The 20,814-nt window shown below is 44.1% G+C and overlaps 1 protein-coding gene across 3 annotated transcripts in view; it reads right to left on the reverse strand.

Moving 5' to 3' along the window:
• The window catches only part of SMS (spermine synthase), a 212,805-nt gene extending 194,976 nt beyond the window's left edge, over window positions 1-17,829 (reverse strand). The window contains exon 1 of one of the 3 annotated variants that reach the window (XM_073565837.1): window positions 17,720-17,829. Coding sequence is in view for 1 of the 3 variants with exons in the window: in XM_073565836.1 (XP_073421937.1) it covers window positions 13,973-14,024 (52 nt within the window). In the remaining 2 variants the exon portion in view is untranslated. Of the gene's footprint in view, window positions 1-13,972; window positions 14,171-16,182; window positions 16,262-17,719 lie in introns of those variants that run through there. The other 2 variants (XM_073565838.1, XM_073565836.1) reach the window with 2 other exon arrangements.
• Window positions 17,830-20,814: the final 2,985 nt, after the last annotated feature.

Below are 20,814 nucleotides of genomic sequence, written 5' to 3' on the forward strand. Positions count from 1 at the left end.
TTTGAAGAGATGTCCCAGGACTTTCTTAGCAATTTCTCGATTTTCCGATCTATAGGATCTTTGAGCTGGGATGAATCTTCGAAAGGAAGAGCCGTTTTTTTTAGCCGCCCTGGACACCTGCCCAACAAACTTGGGGATTTCCGATAAAGAGCAATCCCGTCTAAGGGGAAATGATTTTTTAATTCTGAGGGAACACCGAGTCCTTTTTCAGGGAGGGCCCATTCCTGCATGACAAGATTTTGGATATTCTCATGAATAGGAAATACTTTCTGGTCTTTAGACTTCAGCCTCCCCCCAAACATCTCATCTTGTATAGAGTAATCCACTTCCTCCTCTTCCATCTCCATGGTGCCTCTCACCATATAACTAACTCTCCCATGTCTTTAGAAGAGAAATAGTACTTCTTATTATCGGACTTGGGGGTGGAAGTGGAACCCTCATTTTCCCAAATATCCTCCGTATCAGAGGTATCAATTTCGCCAGAGTCTGAGTCAGATTCCACAGGTGCCATTTTTCTCTTTTTAGGAGGAGGGGGCTGTGGTACCGGGGCCTGGGAAAGTGTCACCATAGAGGATTGGACCTCCTGTCCGATGAGAGTTTTAATGCTGTCCCGTATGGAGGGCTGTTCAGCACGTAATACATCATCCGTGCAGGGCTGACAAAGCTTCTCTATATGCAGAGGGAAACCTGGAACCACACACACACACAAAATTTGCGGCTGGGCCATTAGCCTTTTTAAGGGCATGGACCTTATCTCCCTAAAAGAGAGAGAGAAAGGTATACTAAGTCACCCATAATCTACCAGGATAGCAAGGGGACCTACCTACACCACTACTTATAGGAGGGTGAACCCTTGGCTTTGCAGATGCAGGCAATACGGGTTTGTCGTCGTCCATGGTAAGACTGTCACAGTCACCTGTACAGATAACGGCCTTACCTGGACACACCCAGACCAGGATTTAAATAACTGCGGTACTCCAGCGTGTTCTGTGCTCCTCCTCCCCCGGGTCCACAGGTGGGGATCATGTGGCGAACGTCCTTAATCTAATGCAGCTGTTCCCTCTGCCGGTCTGGCCTCGGCAATAGCTGGTCGCGTGTGCGTTCCAGCGTGGAACGCATTCGGAAGTGAACCAGAAGTTCGGTCCGACGTCACTTCCGGTGAGCGAGTGTGACCTCTGTACAGCCGCATGGGGAAGAGGACACCGGGCAGCTACAGGAGGACCCCGGCTGCACATCACCGCCCCAAAAGGATTGACAGCGGCATTTAACAGGTTAACAGCCATGGGTGGATCGCGATTACACCTGTAGCTGTTAGCTGACATGTGGAGGGAAAGATGTGGGCTCAGTGCCAGAGCCAACATCAGAGGGGGAGACACACGACATGATCTACACATATATGGCGCATGTCGTGAAAGGGGTTAATGGGATTTCGATCTGGACTCATTGCTAGCCACTTCAGAACTATTCATCACTTTTACATCCATTTCTAGGTGCGTCTTGAAGTATGTTTGCTATCATTGTCCTGCTGGAAGACCTATGACCTAGGGCGCAAACCTATCTTTCTGACACTGGGCACTACATTATGACCCAAAATCCTTTGGTGATCTTCTGAATTCATTATGGTTTGCACACGTGCACCAGTGACCGAGGCAGCAAAACAACCCCAAAACATCTTTGAACCTCCACCATATTTTACTGTAGGTGCTGCGTTCTTTTCTTTGTAGGCCTCATTTGGTTTTCGGTAAACAGTATAATGATGTGCTTTAGCAAAAAGCTCTATCTTGGCATCATCTGTCCACAAGACATTTTCCCAGAAGGATTTTGGCTTAATCACATACATTTTGGCAAACTGCAGTCTAGGTTTCTCATGTCTCTGTGTCAGCAGTGGCTCCTGGGTCTTCTGCCATAGCGTTTCTTGAAATGTCGACGGATAGTTCGTGCCGACACTGATGCACCCTGAAAATACAGGACAGCTTGAATTTTTTGGAACTTAATTGGGGCTGCTTATCCACCATCCAAACTATCTTGAGTTGCAACCTTTCATTAATTTTTCTCTGCCGTTCATGTCCAGGGATAAAGTGCCATGGGTTGTAAACCTCTTGATTATATTGTGCACTGTGGACAAATGAACATCAAGATCTCTGGAGATGGACTTGTAATCTTGAGATGGTTGATATTTTTCAAAAGTTTTGGTTCTCAAACAGTTCACTTTTCTGTTTTCTTGTTTTCTATGCTTAGTGTGGCACACACAGTGCAAAGATTGGGTCAACTTCTCCCCAATTTTCTAAAGGTGCCAACAATTTTGTCTGGACCATTTTTGTGTGAAATTATGTCCAATTTTTATTTTGTTGCAATACACACAAAGGAAAGTGCGCAATGTACAGACTTCTCACACATAAAGCTATACTGGGAAGAATCAGGGGTTTTTTTTTTGGGGGGGGGGGGGGATTGGGAGGAAAGGGTTTATTTACATATGGCAGTTCTGTTGCAAAAACTTCAAATATCTAAAACCTGTTCCGCACATCTACATTGTTACTACATCTACAAATTTCAGCAAAGCTCATTTCAATGAATGCGGCAGTCGCAGAAATCTCTGCAACAAACTTACTGACTGTGAATGTAACCTTAGAGAAAAGGTGCACAACCGGCTGCCCAGGACCCACGTGCGACTAGCTATAGCATTCTATGTGGCCTCCAATCACCTGGCCACAGAAATGCTTGCTTGTGTGTGGTTGTCGCATGTGGTTTCAATAACAAACAAAAGTGGGGTTGCACAAAGTTACCTCTGTGCCTCACCTTACATTTTAGAAGAATGGGGTTCCTTGACTCCTCAATGGGGAGAGCCACATTCATGCATGGTCTTACCATTTCTTAAGTGCTAATTGAGGGTAAAAGGACAAGTTCTGCTTTCTGGAATACCATCAGGCATTTATGGCATACATAGTGGCTTACGAAGTATTCACCCCTGGAATTTAGCTGCATTTTTAAGGTTTGCATCAGTTTGTGTAAAGAACATGCCTACAACTGTGAAAATGTTATTTTCTTTTTATTGTGAAGCAAACAACAAATAGGACTAAATCCAAATAACTGTAAATTTCAGTGTGCATAACTAACTATTCACCCCACTAAAGTCAGTTCTTTGTAGAGCCTCCTCTTGTGGTAATTACAGATGCAAGTCACTTTGGATAAGTCTCAATGAGCTTTCCACTGGGATTTTTGCCTATTTCTCAAGGCAAATTTGCTCCAGATGCTTCAAGTTAGATGGTTTCCTCTGTTGAACAGCAATTTTTAAGTATGATCATAAATTCTAAACTGAATTGAGGTCTAGTCTTTGACTAGGCCACTCCAACATATTTAAATGTTTTTCTTTAAACCACTTAAGTGTTCATTTAGCAGTATTCTTTTGATGCTTGTCTTGTTGAAAGGTAAACTTCCGTCTCAAATCACTGACAGACAGAAACAGGTTTTGCTCAACAATATTCCTACATTTCGCACATCCATCTTCCCCTCGACTAGGACCATTTTCTCTGTCCTTGCTGCTAAGAACCTCCTACAGCATGGTGCTGCCTCCACATTTCACTGTGGGGATGGTGTTCTTTGGGTGAAAAGCTATGTTGATTTGGCACCAGACATGGCGTTTACCTTGGTGGTCAAAAAGTTTAATTTTGGTCTCATCTGATCACAGCACCTTCCTCCATACATTTGGAGAGTCTCCCACGTCTTATCACAAACTCAAAATAAGCCTTACACACAAAAATTGTAATTAAAGGCTTTTTTCTGCCCACTGATAAATAAAGGTCGCCTCTTGGTTACCTTTGGTCTCTGTGCAGCCTCTATGATTAATGCCCTCCTTGCCCAGGCTAAGAGTTTTGCTGGATGGCTCTCTCGTAGCAGGTTTGTCATGGTCGCATGTTCTTTCCATTTGATAATGGATTTGATGGTGCTCTGGGGTTTCATCAGATTTTTTTTTCTTTATAACCCAGCCCTGACTTGTATTTCTCAACAACTTTGTCCCTGACTTGTTTGGTGATCTCCTTGGTCTTCATGGTTTGTTTGGTTAGTGGTACCTCTTGAATGATGTTGCTGCCTCTGTGGCCTTTCAGAAAAGATGTGTATATACTGACAGACCAGGTGACACTTAGGCTATGAGCACGCGTTGAGTATTTGCATGCAGAAATTTCTGCAAGGTTACTGTATCTCTTTGCAGCAAAAACGCTGCAGCAAAAACGCGTGTTTTACTGCAATTTTTGGTGCGTTTTTGCATGCGTTTTGTACAGCAAAGGATTTTTGAGCTAATTAAAGAAATTAAAAAAAAAAAAAGTTTTGTGATGTAATTTCACGGTTCAACAACTTATTCATTCTGATGCAGTAGAATCAGAATAATGGGATTATGGCTTGGTGTCAGCATCTGTCAAAGACACCAAGCCCTAGGCTTAGTAATGAAAAAGTTGTCAGCCAGACAACCTCATTACTAAGAAGGTTAGTAAAAACACACACAAACACGCACACATTGTCACCAGCCTATGTAGGAGCGTTAACAGAATGAACCTACATAGGCTGTAACCAAACAGCAACTCTTAATCCCTTCAAGCTGCATCCCTTTTTCATTTTTGCATTTGTTTTTTTTGCTTCCCTTCTTCCCAGATCCATAGCGTTTTTATTTTTTCATCAATATGGCAATGTGATGGCTTGTTTTTTGAATGAGGGACGAGTTGTACTTTTGAACGACACCATTGGTTCTACCATATTGTGTACTCGATAATGGGGAAAAAAATCCAAATGCGGTGAAATTGCAATTCCACAACTGTTTTTTTGGGATTTTTTTTTACCATATTCATCAAATGCTAAAACTGGCCTGCCATTATGATTCTACAGGTCATTGATTTCTTAGATACCAAAACATGTTTAGGTTTCTTTTTATTTAAATGGTGAAAAAAAATTCCCAAAGTTTGTTAAAATAAAAAAAATTTTGAACTTTATCCGTGACCCGTGGAGTGAGTCTCCTTTTTTCGTGATCTATCGCTGAGTGAGGGCTTATTTTTTGAATGCCAAGCTGATTTTTAATGCTAACATAATAAACCACAATATTCCTCACCTGTCCGCAGAGAAGATAATCCATAATATCCCACGACGATTCAGATGACTGAGATCAGTCACTGATGTGACTGCTCTCTAACAAAATCAGCTATACACTGAAAGGAGGTAATCGCTCCCGCTGTGTATTACCGAGCTGCCATGAGAGAATTCATCAGCTGATCAACTCTGGTGATCTCCCTTACAGCACCACTGCCGATCGGTGGTGCCATAAATGAGAGCCCCAGAGCTGATCAGCTGATGAACTCCAGTGACCTCTCTCACGGCAGCTAAGTGATAGACTGTGGGAGCGATTACCTCCTGTTAGTGTATAGCCGGCGGCCGATTAGAGCTGTCACATCTCCCGATGTGACTATTCTAAAAGCGAGATCGCCATGGGACACTCGGGATTTCATGAACCATGGCGGACAGGTGAATATATGGTGGTTTATTATTTTTTATTTTTTTCTAGGAGACATGGGCATCGGAGATTGGGCATTAAGGGGAGTTTAAGATTTTTTTTTAATTTTTATTTGAATATGTATAAAATTATTTTACGTTTTTTTTTTTTTATTTAAGTGTGGGCACAGGCGCCAGCTGACGAGAGACTACGTCTCTCATCAGCGACTCCTGCCATCACTGACAGCAGACGTTGGCTGATGGGAGTAGTAGTCTCATCAACCAACGCCTGCTGACCTGCAATAAGTGTTTTACTGAAGGTCGCAGTCACAGCTGCAGGGTCATGCTGACATCTGACAGCGTGACCCCGCAGCTCCCTGACCAACAGTCTTACTGGTGGCAGTGATACTGCCGATAAGAACCACAACGCCGGTGTTTCCCACACTGTCACACAGATGACAGCGTGGGAAACACCATAGGAAGCCAGTAAGAACACAAACAAAAACTCAGCAAATCCACAAATATTTTTATACCTGCGTTTTTGCTGCAGATTTGACTGACTCAATTGAAGTCAATGCGTGGAAAATGCTAAAAATACGCACAAAGAATTGACATGCTGCAGGAAAAAAAAAAAAAAAAACGCATTGCAAACACTTAAGGAAATTTACTGATCATAGTAAAATAGCAACATAGTTAGCATTTGTCCATCCAGTTCAGCCTATACTCCATCAGAATAAATCCCCAGATCTACGTCCTTCTAAAGAATCTAAACACTGTAAGATACAATATTGTTACGCTCCAGGAAGACATCCAGGCCTCTCTTGAACCCCTCGACTGAGTTCGCCATCACCACCTCCTCAGGCAAGGAATTCCAGATTCTCACAGCCTTAACAGTAAAGAATCCTCTTCTATATTGGTGGACAAACCTTCTCTCCTCCAGACGCAGAGAATGCCCCCTTGTGACCGTCACCTTCTTTGGTATAAACAGATCCTCGGAGAGATATTTGTATTGTCCCCTTATATACTTATGCATGGTTATTAGATCGCCCCTCAGTCTTTTTTCTAGTCTAAATAATCCTAATTTTGATAATCTCTCTGGGTATTGTAGTTCCCCCATCCGCTTTATTAATTTTGTTGCCCTCCTTTGTACTCACTCTAGCTCCATTATATCCTTCCTGAGCCCCGGTGCCCAAAACTGTACACAGTACTCAATGTGCGGTCTAACCAGGGAATTCTACAGCGGCAGTATAATGCTCTCATCATGTGCAGCCAGACCTCTTTTAATGCACCCCATGATCCTGTTTGCCTTGGCAGGCGCTGCCTGGCACTGGCTGCTCCAGGTAAATTTATCATTAACAAGGATCCCCAAGTCCTTCTCCAGGTCAGATTTACCCAGTGGTTTCCTGTTCAGTGTGTAATGGTGATATGGATTCTTTCTCCCATGTGCACAACACTTCAGGATTGTCACGGAATTAGCTTGCATAAGGTTTCGACAGCGTTTTCCGCTCGCTGCAAAAACGCATCGTGTGCACAAAGCCTTAGATTGCATACAGGCAGACTTCCTTTCACTAAGCATGTGACGTAGGCCGGGGGTCACACTTGCGAGAAACTCGCACAAGTCTCGTGTCTCAATACCTGGCACTGCCGCCGACACTGTGACTCCAGCTTTATGAAGATAATTGCTTGCATGCAAAATTTTTAGGGACTTCATAGCAAAAGCGGTGAATACCTATGCACATGTCAATTTTGTTATTTGATCCCATAAATTTACCGTAGTTTATGCCTATATTTTTCTCTCTTTACAAACTTAGGCTATTTAGTGTTGATGCATCACACACAAATCGAATTACAAAAATATTTAAACATGTTATAATGTAACAAAATAGGTAAAAAGCCAGGCGGGTGAATACTGCAATCCACTGTAATTCTGATTTGCCGAAAATGTCTCAGTTGGTAATACCCCTATGACTTTTATTGAGGGTCTTGGAAGTAAATCAATAAGATAATGTGGCACTCGAACCAGAAAAGGTTGTGCCATTAAGCAATACCTGGATTTTATGAGTTTTTATAGACCGGTCCTTTACAGTGAAATAGGCCCTTCTGTCATCTTAAGGATAATTATCATGCATTTAGAATAAGCAGATGTTACTAAGCTGCCACAGTAAATGGCTACAGCCATCATCTGCCTCTCTCATGAGTATTCAGAGCAGTATACAAAGGAAAAAGGAAAAATGGAGCCCTGGCACTAAGAAATGACACACCCTGATATTGTACTGTCCGTATGTTCCAGTGTACATCTCCACCTCGAAATTGAATGTTCAGAGCGAGTATTTGTCCCTGTTTGCACAGTCATGGCCACTACATTATGCATTCATGTAGGAGTGTAAATTACCAGCCCTCTGGGGAGTACATCTATTTACAGCGTTACCATCTGAAATCTGGGTTACATTACAGTTCAGCAGATATACGGAAATAAAAAAGGAGATCAATTACCTCCAATGTATTACTGCGTGATGAGAATTGGAATAATCACATAAGTGCACTAGTGATGCCCTCACAGTCCAGACTGCTAAATGGGTTTGTAGTGAATCTGCAAGTGTATTGACGTCCCCATCGGCCAATCAATGGAGACTAATGTCACTTTCACATATGCTAAAATCAGGAGGAAAAAAAAATGTTTAAGGCTGAGGGCCCACGTAGCGTTTTAAAACGCTCACTAAAAACCGGACTCCTTCCCAGAAATCGCGCGGTTTTTTCCTCGCGATCTCACCGCGATTATGATCGCGATTTTGCCACGATTTTCGCGTGCGATATTCAAGCACTTTCCAAGCGATTTGAAGCATTGGTTGGAAAGTGATTGACAGGTTGGTCACACTCGTCAAACATAGTGTTTGACAAGTGTGACCAGGTTTTTACTATTGAGGCCGCCTATGCGACAGCAATAGTAAAAGATAGGATGTTAAAATGCTAAAAAAAAAAATAAAAAATAAAAAAATCGGGGTATATTTACCTTCCGGCGTCCCGCGCTGCATTCCCGGGCCTCAGCGTTCCCAGTAATGCCTTGCGAGACCTGTGATGACGTAGTCTCGCGTTACTATAGTGATCTCGCGAGACCGCTAGAGTCACGCGAGACTACGTCATTACAGGGCCTTGCCGCAAGGCATTACTGGGAACGGTAGGCCGAGAATGCAGCGATTCCGCACAAAAGAATGAGCATGCTGCGATTTTTTCCGCGATGCGATTCCGCCGCGGAAAAAAGCGCAGCATTAGCACAGCATGTGTGGAATGCATGGGGGGCGTTCTGTACACGATTTTTAAGCGTTTTCACGCCGAAAATCGCGGCAAAAACGCTTAAAAATCACTACATGGGCACATAGCCTAATAGAAGCTTTTCACCTCTTCCAAAGCCCTCTGCTGCTTTTGCCATCTGAATACTGCGGTGGCGTACTTGTGGCAGGTGGTATCACACGTGTGTGACTGGGGGCTTAGTCTACTAAATGCTGAAGACTGGGCCATGATCAGCTCTACAGCCTCCACTTGTACTACGTGGGGTAAGTGACAAACGAAAGTAAGATAGCACACCATTACTGATCATGTAGTATTATGTCAGATCACCATGTACACCCTACAATCGTAGCAATAATGGTGACTATCAGCATGAAAAAAACTATTTGGAAATTTCTATCAGATGGAGGTACCCGCTTAGGCGTCACACTTATGAGTGTGATACGAGAAACTTGCAAGAGTCCCTCGAATCAATACCCGGCACTACCACAGGCACTCGGGACGGGAGTGTGTGCGGCTGCATGTATTTCTATGCAGCCACACACTTCGGTCCCGAGTACCGGTGGCAGTGCCGGGTATTGATTCGAGAGACTCGCATTGTAACAAGTGTTACCCCGGCCTAACACCACTGACACACTGAAGATTGGACTAATTATTAATACCACTCCTCAAAACTGGCAGAACTAGGCTGCTAAAGCTGCTGCCTCAGGCGCCAGGTTGTGTGGGATGCAAAGAAAAAACATCATTGTGAATGTATCCTAAAGCGCGTGTTCACATGCTTTTTGTTGTGGATTTTCTGGCTGCAAAATCAAAGTTCAAAGACCATGTAAGGCTGTGTGCCCACGATGCGATTTTTAAGCGTTTTTGCCGCGATTTTTGGCACGAAAACGTTTAAGAGCCGTGTACAGAATGCACCCCATGCATTCCTATGGCATTCCGCACATGCCGTGCTAATGCTGCGCTTTTTTCCGCGGCGAAATCGCATTGCGGAAAAAAAATCGCAGCATGGTCATTCTTTTGTGAGGAATCGCAAAGAATTGCCGCGATTCCGCACCCATAGGAATGCATGAGAATCGCTTACTTCCCGCATGTGGCTATGCCCACCATGCGGGAAGTGAAGCGTCTCATGTGCGGTTGGTACCCACGGTGTGGAGGAGAGGAGACTGTCCTCCAGGCCCTGGCTAACATACCCCTGTAAAAAAAAAAAAAAAAAAAAAAAAAAAAAAAAAAAAAAAAATCGGGGTATATTTACCTTCCGACATCCCGTGCTGCATTCCCGGCCTAAGCATTCCCAGTAATGCCTTGCGGCAAGGTCCTGTGATGACGTGGTCTCGCGAGATCGCTATAGTAACGCGAGACCAACGTCATCACAGGTCTCGCAAGGCATTACTGGGAACGCTGAGGCCCGGGATGGCAGCGCGGGACGTCGGAAGGTAAATACACCCCGATTTTTTTTTTTTATCATTTTTTCCATTTTATCTTTTACTATTGATGCCTCATAGGCGGCCTCAATAGTAAAAAGCTGGTCACACTTGTCAAACACTATGTTTGACGAGTGTGATCAACCTGTCAATCACTTTCCAAGCGATGCTTCAAATTGCTTGGAAAGTGCTTGAGAAAATCACGGCAAAATCGCGAACAGAATCGCGGTAAAACCGCACGATTTCTGGGAAGGAGTCCGGTTTTTAGTGTGCGTTTTAACACGCAACGTGGGCACATAGCCTAAAAGAAAAAAAATTGGGAGTGTTGTATTTTCCAGTAGAAACAGCTCAAGAATAAACACCTTGCTATTTTTCAATGTGGGGGGGAGCACATAGCAAAAGCAGCATCATGTGCGCTATAGAAATGTTTTACCATTTAGATCAATAGGAAGGAAACACATTCAGAGTAATTGGAGCGTTTATGTGGATTTTGAAATGGATCCGAGTTTCTTCGGCGTGCTCAAATATGTTCCAGTCCCCACGCCTGCATGTCTTGTGGCTGTTCGACGCCCAGAGAGGTAATATTCATTTAAGTAGGGGCAAACGTGACCACCCGGCAGCTGCAGGAAGGCTCCGGCTGACACTGTGCAGTCCCGCCGTGCAGAGCAGTGAGTATTCCGGCAGCTGCCCTTCAGCTTGCAAGCAGCGAATGACGTCCCTGCCATGCACTCCTTACAAGCATAGAGCAGCGCTGGTATCAGAATAAAATGCTGCAAGGGAGCGCAGGGAAGGTAAGTGTAATTTTTTTTTATAAATGTTTTCTGATGGGGACATGTATACCAGGACTGGGGGTTGGGGGCCAATCATACCAAGATGCGATTAAAAATAAATCAATATTATTTGACCTCCACGCTCATGGGTGTGCAATGCAGTGAATATTCATTTTTCTTTAGCAGCAGGCACAGGAGTTAGCCGCAGCAGCCGGATCATGCCTCTGTGACCCGCTGTTCCGTCGATGCCATTCCCTCGCCTCCCCACCACAGCCGGTACATCAGGACTATAAGGCACGCATTTTTTGAGGAGATAAGTGCGTCTTATTGTCCGAAAAATACAGCAAGTCTTGCTTGCCAGAGTGATCAAATACTTATTTCTCACTGCTAAATGCAAATAAACGGTATATACTCGAGTAGAAGCCAAGATTTTCAGCCAATTTTTCAGATTATACTCATCCCCTCCTGGCGCGTCTCTGCAGCCCCCTGCTTATCCCAAGGTCTCCGACGCCTGTGTTCAGCGGTCACGTGGTACCACTCATTAAAGTCATGAATATGCGCATATTCATGACTTTAATGAGCAGTACCACGTGACTGATGAAGGAAGAGCTGCCGGAGACCATGGGAGAAGCAGGGGCTGCAGAGACCACGCCAGGAGAGGATAACTATATGCGATATTCACCTGTCCCCGTTCCACCGCCGCGCGCCGCTGTCCTCCGCGTCCTCTGGCTGTGACGTTCAGGTAAGAGGGCGAGATGACAGTTAGTGCGCTCCCTCTGCCTGAACAGTCACTGACAGAGGGACCTGGAAGACAGAGCGGTGCACGGCGGTGGAACAGAGACCGGCGAATATCTCAGGTGCGGGGGCCTGAGCCAGTGGTGACACCGGCACCTGTCCCCCATAGTGTGTCGGTTTCCCCGCCTGCTCAGGACACCGGCACTTGGCCCCCAGCGACAAGGTAATTTGTTTTTATTATTATTATTTGCAGCAGCATATGGGGAATAATCTATGGAGCAGCACAGAGCATAATCTATGGAGCAGCACAGAGCATCTTATGGGGAAGCTTATGGGGCATAATCTATGGAGCAGCATATGGGGCATAATCGGCATAATCTATGGAGCATAATCTATGGAACATCTTATGGGGCCATAACCTTTATGGAGCAGCATATGGGGGATATTTTATGGAGCATCTTATGGGGCCATTATTAACCTTTGTGCAGCATTATAGGTGGCATATTTTGTATGGAGCATCTTATGGGGCCATCATGAACTGTATGGAGCATTATATGGGGATCCTGATTCAATATGGATATTCAAAAACATTTAACCTACTGATGTCTCAATTAAATTTACTTTTATTGGTATCTATTTTTATTTTTGAAATTTACCAGTAGCTGCTGCATTTTCCATCCTAGGCTTATGCTCAGTCAATAAGTTTCCCAGTTTTTTGTGGCAAAATTAGGGGTGTCGGCTTATACTCGGTTCGGCTTATACTCGAGTATATACGGTATATAATTTATACAATGTGATTTTCTGTATTTTATTTTTGATATTCTCTCACTGTTAAAATAAACCTACGCTTAAAATTATAGGCTGTTCATGTCTTTGTCAGTGGGTAAACGTACAAAATCAGTAAGGGATCAAATACTTATTTCCCCCACTGTTTATGTCATCGAGTCTGTCGAGTTCAGGCCAGGAGACCCTCAGCAGGTCCTGACATTGCGCTCCGTACTTGGACATCTGTATTCGGCCTTATTACTACTGTGACCCATCATTATCTTTGAAATTATACTGATAATCTGAAGATCAATGAACAGCACTGCAGTTTTCGACTATATAAAACAATAATCTGCTCCTGTGGCCATGGTTTCCTTGGGGTTGTACACAGGTATTACGTACAGAGAGAAAGAATACAGAAAATAGGGGCCAAACTCTTATCATTTATAATTTTATTTAATCACACAAATTTAGATGTAGATATGGTTGTCTGTGCCCCCCAGAGCAGACAATGCACCTGTACCCACCGCTGTGCCCCCCCAGAGCAGACAATGCACCTGTACCCACCGCTGTGCCCCCCCAGAGCAGACAATGCACCTGTACCCACCGCTGTGCCCCCCCAGAGCAGACAATGCACCTGTACCCACCGCTGTGCCCCCCCAGAGCAGACAATGCACCTGTACCCACCGCTGTGCCCCCCCAGAGCAGACAATGCACCTGTACCCACCGCTGTGCCCCCCCAGAGCAGACAATGCACCTGTACCCACCGCTGTGCCCCCCCAGAGCAGACAATGCACCTGTACCCACCGCTGTGCCCCCCCAGAGCAGACAATGCACCTGTACCCACCGCTGTGCCCCCCCAGAGCAGACAATGCACCTGTACCCACCGCTGTGCCCCCCCAGAGCAGACAATGCACCTGTACCCACCGCTGTGCCCCCCCAGAGCAGACAATGCACCTGTACCCACCGCTGTGCCCCCCCAGAGCAGACAATGCACCTGTACCCACCGCTGTGCCCCCCAGAGCAGACAATGCACCTGTACCCTCCGCTGTCAGTGCAGCCCGGTGTTGTGCCCGCACACACAAAGGTCATGCGTGCGGCGAGACTAAACAGCATAATCCACAGTGAAAGCCCCGTGTCTGGCCGCCTAGGCCCGGCGTGCTTCTTCCACGTTTATACATAACGCGTGTCTGTACACCGAAGAAGCCACAAACAAGCCGCGCGTATAGCGGCTCGGGTACAAGCCGGCGGTGCGGCCCAGTAACAGAACATGCCCGCCCGAAACACTTCTCTGATATTCGTGAACCATGTAATAAACCCTGGAGACGCACAGGAGCAGCAGCGCCGACAGAGCCCGAGCACACAGCGCTACATGGCTGCAGTGCACCGGCGGATGCAGCGGGACACATTACCGCTTCCTGTGCGCCCACTTGTCACCTTCAGGGGCCAGGAGCTGTGCCCGGCGTCAGAAACAGTGAGGGAATGGAAGCCCCCTCCCCGCAGTCACCCGGCCGTGCACCTTACCTGTGCCACCGAGCTGGAAGTCGAGGGTGTTATGTCGTACTGCTGCTGCCATAGTGAGCCCTGTGCCATGCCTGACAGACTGGAGAGTGCGCCGGCCCGGTCTTATAGACCTGAGGGAGGAACTGCAGCCTGAGAGCAAGGGAGGAGCAGGCGAGGAGCAGCTCTGCTCACTGGTCCCTGGCAGCAGCACATGGGGCTGGCATCACTGCATGGGCACAGCACTGTGTGGCCGGCACCAGGCCTCTGGTGTGCGCTGGGGAGGCTCCGGCCAAACGCCAGACATGTCGGCAGGGTCACAGGAGGCCAGAAGCTCCATTATCACACGGGGGCGGGGGAATGTCCCATTCTCTACATTGTCATCCACATAACATCGTTTTTTATCCACCAGCAGTGATTACATTTACAAGAACAAATGGGTTTTATGTTAAGAATTGTAATGTGTCCACAAAAATCGAGTGCTATACGGTCAACTCCGATGGGATCCGATTGTTTTTTTGTGCACCCATAGGATACAAGTTTTTCATGCATTCGGTCCATGAGGAAAACCAGTCATGTGAATAGCTCTATTCAATAGCATTGGTCCGAGCGCGGATGTTTGGGGTCCGCTTTTACCACAGTGAATGTAGAATAACAAAGCCTAGAAAGTCTCAGCCTCTGTCTGGCCAGTGTCCCACAAAAAGGGTTCGGAACAGCATGGCATGCTACCCTGTTATGTAAAGAAGAAAAATTACATATATTCCCACACACACTGTACAGAATTGTTAGGCAAGTGATGTGTATTTGTGTAATGGGGGGGTGCGACCTAATTCTACAACAGCCTTTATTAAGATGTGCAAAACTATTAGGCATCTTGTTCTAAGGGAAAAGGGACCGATAATGAGATTTAACGGACTCTAAATTGTAAAATTGAAAGGTTATGTCGTACAGAGAGGTGCTCCACTGCTCAGACATTGGGATGTGATCACAGAAACATCAAAAGTTTTGCTTCAGTCAACAGGGTCACTAAAAACATGTTGAGAAAAAGACTGCCAAAGATTTCAGAAGACTCAAACGTGAAGCGAGCAGGGGGCCATAATGCCTCAGCATTGTCATTTTCCAGAATTGCAACCTCTCTGGAGGCCCAGAAGTACAAGATGTTTAGTGCTCAGAGACATGGCCGAGGTAGGAGGGCTGAAACCTGACCACCACCGAAGAAGTGGAAACGTGAAGATTGGGACAAGAAATATCAGAAGACAGATTTTTCAAAGGTTTCATGGACTGATGAGATGAGCGTGAATGTTGATGGACCAGATGGATGAGTCTATGGCTAGATAAGCAACGGGCACAGGTCTCCACTTCGACTCAGACGCCAGCAAGGTGGAGGTGGGGAAGTAATATGGGCTGGTATTATTAAACATGAGCTAGTGGGACCTCTTCAGGTTGACTATGGACTCAAAAATCAGCAAAGGATCACAGCTGATTGAAGTGTTTTATCTCACAAAAACAATGCCTGTTTTTAAGCAGTATTGTACCTCAAAGAAAGAATCAGCTGCAATCTCATGGTGTAATGTGTGTACCGGTACACCCTCTTTCTTCCTCCCCTGCCCAGGAGCTGTGGTACGATCAGACCATGTCCCTGTACGGTCAGACACAGCCATTACACAGCAGGGACACATCTATAAGATTATCTCAGCACAGGAACATTTTATTGTAACACATCCAATTGTGGAAATTATTATTATTCCAAGATCTATTGATTAAAATGAACTTTTGTTTGCGGGAAAACCCCTTTAAAATTAGAGGTTGTCCAGGTTTGTGATGAAAGTCTGCAGTCACTATTTGACTGCAAAAGAAAAAAAGGAAGCACACTAGCCAAACAGCTATGATTAATCTGAGTGCCAAAACCTTCCAGGCAATCACCATTCGAACACAAATTAGAAAAATGGTAATAGCTCAACGGGGCTCAACGATGTTTCGGTTCAACTGAGAACCTTTTTCAAGCAATGCACAAGTGAACAAGCAGACTTCTGATGGGTCATTCATTACATATCCTTATTAGAAATAAAGTGCAAAGTGCCATACAGTAATACAATCACTATCAAAATTAATACAATTATTCCAGTGCTGAGAAATACAAGAAAGTGCTTCATAGGAAACTAATCATAATGCATATAAAGTGCAAAATTATTAATTAGTTATGACAGGTGTATCTAAGTTGAATCTGGACTCACCCCATCATGCATTTATAATATGCGCCTATTTTGGTGTGTAGCAGATTTAATTGTGCATGTTAGTTCTAGAAAATAGGAACTGACTCCATGCACAGGCTTTCTAGATAAAAAAAAAAAGTCACCTGCACCAGCCCCATTGAGCCAATTGCCTCAAATTAGACACACACAACTTGCACTTGTGCACATAAAGAGCAGAGAATAGGAATGCCTTTATAAGTAGGTGACAATATACTGTAGATATATAATAGCTCATATAGGTAAACGTACCATAGGTCAGATTCAGTCAAGTCCAAATTGTCTAAAGAACCCCCGACCCCATAAGCTGCGGCTGGTGTACCTATGACGGTAGGGTACAGGGGAGTTAGGCATCCTGTCAGAGAAACAATACTCACCCCCCATCCTATAATGGACAATAAGGTCCAAACAACCTTTTTCACCAGGATTCATAAGATCACTTGAGGATCTAACAATATCTTATTTAAGGGGCGTTCAAATAATAAAAATATGAAAAAGATCATAATAAAAATTAAATATAAAGCTCATTTATTGCTGAAACTATATCATAGTTTTCATTTTATAGTCGCAAGAAGGGGATGAGTCACACTTCAAATGAATATTCTTTGCTTCAAATAACCTATAAAAAGAAAAAATATAGAAAAAAAAAACAAAACTATATTGGAGGATAAATTAAATCAAAAAATCTTAAATAAGGTATCCACTTAATCTCCTGTGCAGCCACGTTGAAGCTCACTCCAGCGCGAAACGGACGTCTGCTGCACCTGCCGCTTTCTCCCTTTCCACTCTGCCACAGACATGGTTTTAAGGAAGATTTGAAATAAAGATTAACGTTTTCTGAATGTAGTGGAGTGCCGCTAACTTTCTTTTTCACTGGATTCACTATAAAGCCTTTTCCGCCTGTGGGACTGGTTAGCTGAGCACCTCCAGACACTTCGGTCTTTGGATGTCAGACCAAGTTCACACATTGTTGACACAGAAGTTTCCCATTGTATGACATGATAGTGTGAGTCAATTGCCTTCTTTGTGTCACACCTGTCCATGTTTGTGTATGCGTGGACCAGGTGACCACACACAGACAAAAATAGCATATACATCTTATGACAGAATATCACAAAATCACATTTTGCTATTTTTTTAAAAAAATGGTAATATCACACCACACATCCCAGGTTATGCCAAACCAAGAGAAAAAAGGTAAGGGAAGACATATCTGTATGTGCACTACTTGAAAGAGTGCAGGAAAGCATGCATGTGCTAATCACCCTGCCTACCGATGAAAGCATCTACAATAGGTTTCTAAACTGGACCATGGAACAATGAAAGGAGATTGCTTTGTGTAACAAATCAGTTTCTGGTATGTGAATGATCGCATGTATCCTTTTTGTTACTTGGGAAAGAAATAGCATTCCTACGCACTTTGGGAAGAAGGCATGCCGGTGAAGGTGGTGCGGCACTGAGCAATGTTCAACAGGGAAACTGACATTGGGTCCTCTTATGTTAGAAAACTGTCATGTCTTACCTTGGCAGTATTGTTGCTGACCATTTAGTCCATTTCACCGCTTGATAAAAGTATTTCTTAATGGCTGCTCCCTCTTTTAGCATGCACCCTGCCACACTGCAAAAATTGGTTAATAAAATATGATGAGTTCAGTTTGTTGGATTGGCATCTAAATCAGCTTTGCACAGTAGTTGGGAAGTTAACAGGTGATTCATGCTGCCCTCAGTTTAGGCAGCATGAATCTCCTGACAGATACCCTTTAGGAATTTTAAAGTATCAAGAATGATTAAAGGGGTCAATCAGCGCCTCTTATTTCCACTTCAGAATATAAGAGGTGCAACAGGCAATGCGTCAACAGCAGCCTGGCATTGGCAGGTCTCGTGCACACTCCCAGAAAGTAGCGTGCACTGGTCCCAATAATTCTCGCCGTTCATGAGACCAGACAAGCAGTTAATAAAATTATGTCAGGAGCACCTCTCACATCTTGATGCAGGACTTTTTAAACTTACTGATACCTTCATCTGTGGCTGGGAAAGCATGCAGAATTGAACAGGCTGCCCTAAGTGAAGACCAGTAGCTGTAGAGAGTTTTCTTTCAGCAACGCTTTTTTGTGTATGTAGCGTCCTAAAGCCATCCACTCTTTACTTACAATGAGACATTGGCTGGACAGAAAAGGGCGCCCACCCATGAGCTGAAAAGTAGTGGAGGCAGGATGAAGTCTTTTTCCAATACCAACCACCTGTCTTCCCCAGTAACATAGCTAGAAGGCAAGGAAAACCTGACCCCAAAATTTCCCTCTCGCTTCCCCTACATGCACTTGAGACAGGTAAAGCCTGTCTCCACATCATATCCACTCCCCCTTGTAATCTGCAAAAAGGAGCATGCACATATACACAATAAATAAAATATACACAATGCAAAGGTATATTTACACCGATGCCTCTCCCTTGTGCCAGTCATTACACTGGCTACCCATCCACTCCAGAATTCAGTATAAACTTATTACCCTCACCCACAAAGCCCTCCATGGCTCAGCAACACCCTACGTCTTTTCCCTTGTTTCCATATACCACCCTACCCGCGCCCTCCGTTCTGATGACCTGAGGTTAGCATCCTCAATAGTCAGAACCTCCCACTCCCGTCTCCAAGACTTTACATGTGCTGCGCCAATTCTTTGGAATGCACTTCCCAGGTCAATACGATTAGTCCCCAATCCCCACAATTTTAAGCGTGCCCTGAAAACGCATTTATTCAGACTGGCCTATCGCCTCAACACATTAACTTAATCTATCCCTGTGTGGCACAGCCAAAAGTTTTACCATAACCAGGTTCCCCGCATCATGTTCCCACATGCTTTATGCATCCATTAGCCCTCTGCCTCTGTACTGTTACACACTTAACATTATGGCTGGTCCATACAATCAGGGCAATTGTTACCACCCACCTTTCGTGTCTACCTCTTTCCTCATAGACTGTAAGCTTGCGAGCAGGGCCCTCATTCCTCTTGGTATCTGTTATGATCTATGTGATTGTTATGCTGTAATGTCTATTGTCTGTACAAATCCCCTCTGAAATGTAAAGTGCTGCGGAATATATCGGCGCAATAGAAATAAAATTTATTATTATTATATTACACATGTCAATCATTAAATTCAGGTTTTTGCTCCTTGTAAAGAGCTCACTGAATTTGAGTGTGATCCTGTAATAGGATGTCACTGATGTAACAATTCAGTTCCTGAAATGTCTTCCCTTCTGAATACTCCACAATCACCTATGATTGCACTTGTTGATAAGCGGAAGCAACTCCGCCACAAAGTAGTTTAGCATGTAAATTAGTGCTGAGGTGTCTCATGTATGAGTATGAGTCGCCAGTGCTATCCCTTACTCAATGTCTGCAAAGTCCAAACCTCCTCCAGCATTAAAGAGGATTTTTCATGAAATTTTTTATGTTGACCTAGACCAGGGGTGAGGAACCTTTTTTCTTCCAAGGGCCATTTGGATATTTAACCCCTTAGCGACAGAGCCAGTTTGCAGCTTAATGACCAGGCCAATTTTTACAATTCTGACCATTGTCACTTTATGAGGTTATAACGCTGGAACGTATTAATGGATCCCGCTGATTCTGAGACTGTTTTTTCATGACATATTGTACTTCATGTTATTGGTAATATTTCTTCGATAAGTCTTGTGTTTATTTATGAAAAAAACGGAAATATGGCGAAAATTTTGAAAATTTTGCAATTTTAAAACTTTAAATTTTTATGCCCTTAAATCAGAGAGATGTGTCACAAAAATTTCTTAATAAATAACATTTCCCGCATGTCTACTTTACATCACCACAATTTTGGAAGCAAAATTTTTTTTTGTTAGAAGGGTTAAAAGTTGACCAGCGATTTCTCATTTTTACAACAAAATTTACAAAACCAGTTTTTTTAGGGACCACATCATATTTAAAGTCATTTTGAGGCGTGTACATGACAGAAAATACCCAAAAGTGGCACCATTCTAAAAACTAGACCCCTCAAAGTGCTCAAAACCACATTCAAGAAGTTTATTAACCCTTTAAATGCTTCACAGGAACTAAAGCAATGTGGAAGGAAAAAATTAACATTTAACTTTTTTTTGCAAAAAATTTACTTCAGAACCAATTTTTTTTATTTTCACAAGTGTTAAAAGAGAAAATCAACCACAAAATTTGTTGCAAAATTTCTCCTGAATACGCCGATACCCCATATGTGGGGGTAAACCACTTTTTCTGCACGCGGCAGAGCTCGCAAGGGATGGAGCGCCGTTTGACTTTTTCAACGCAGAATTGGCTGGAATCGAGATCGGATGCCATGTTGCGTTCGGAGAGCCCTTAATGTGCCTAAACAGTGAAAACCTCCAACAAGTGACCCCATTTTGGAAACTAGACCCATTAAGGAACTTATCTAGATGTGTGGTGAGCACTTTGAAACTTCAAGTTCTTCACAGAAGTTTATAATGTAGAGCCGTGAAAATAAAAAATCTGTTTTTTTCCACAAAAAATGATCTTTTCGACCCCAAATTTTTATTTTTACAAGGGTAACAGGAGAAATCATACCCCCACAGTTGTTGTGCGATTTGTCCTGAGTACG

The sequence above is a fragment of the Dendrobates tinctorius genome, unplaced genomic scaffold (genome assembly GCF_039654945.1).
Source record: "Dendrobates tinctorius isolate UK_male_01 unplaced genomic scaffold, ASM3965494v1 ptg000016l, whole genome shotgun sequence".
Taxonomy (NCBI): Eukaryota; Metazoa; Chordata; class Amphibia; order Anura; family Dendrobatidae; genus Dendrobates; species Dendrobates tinctorius.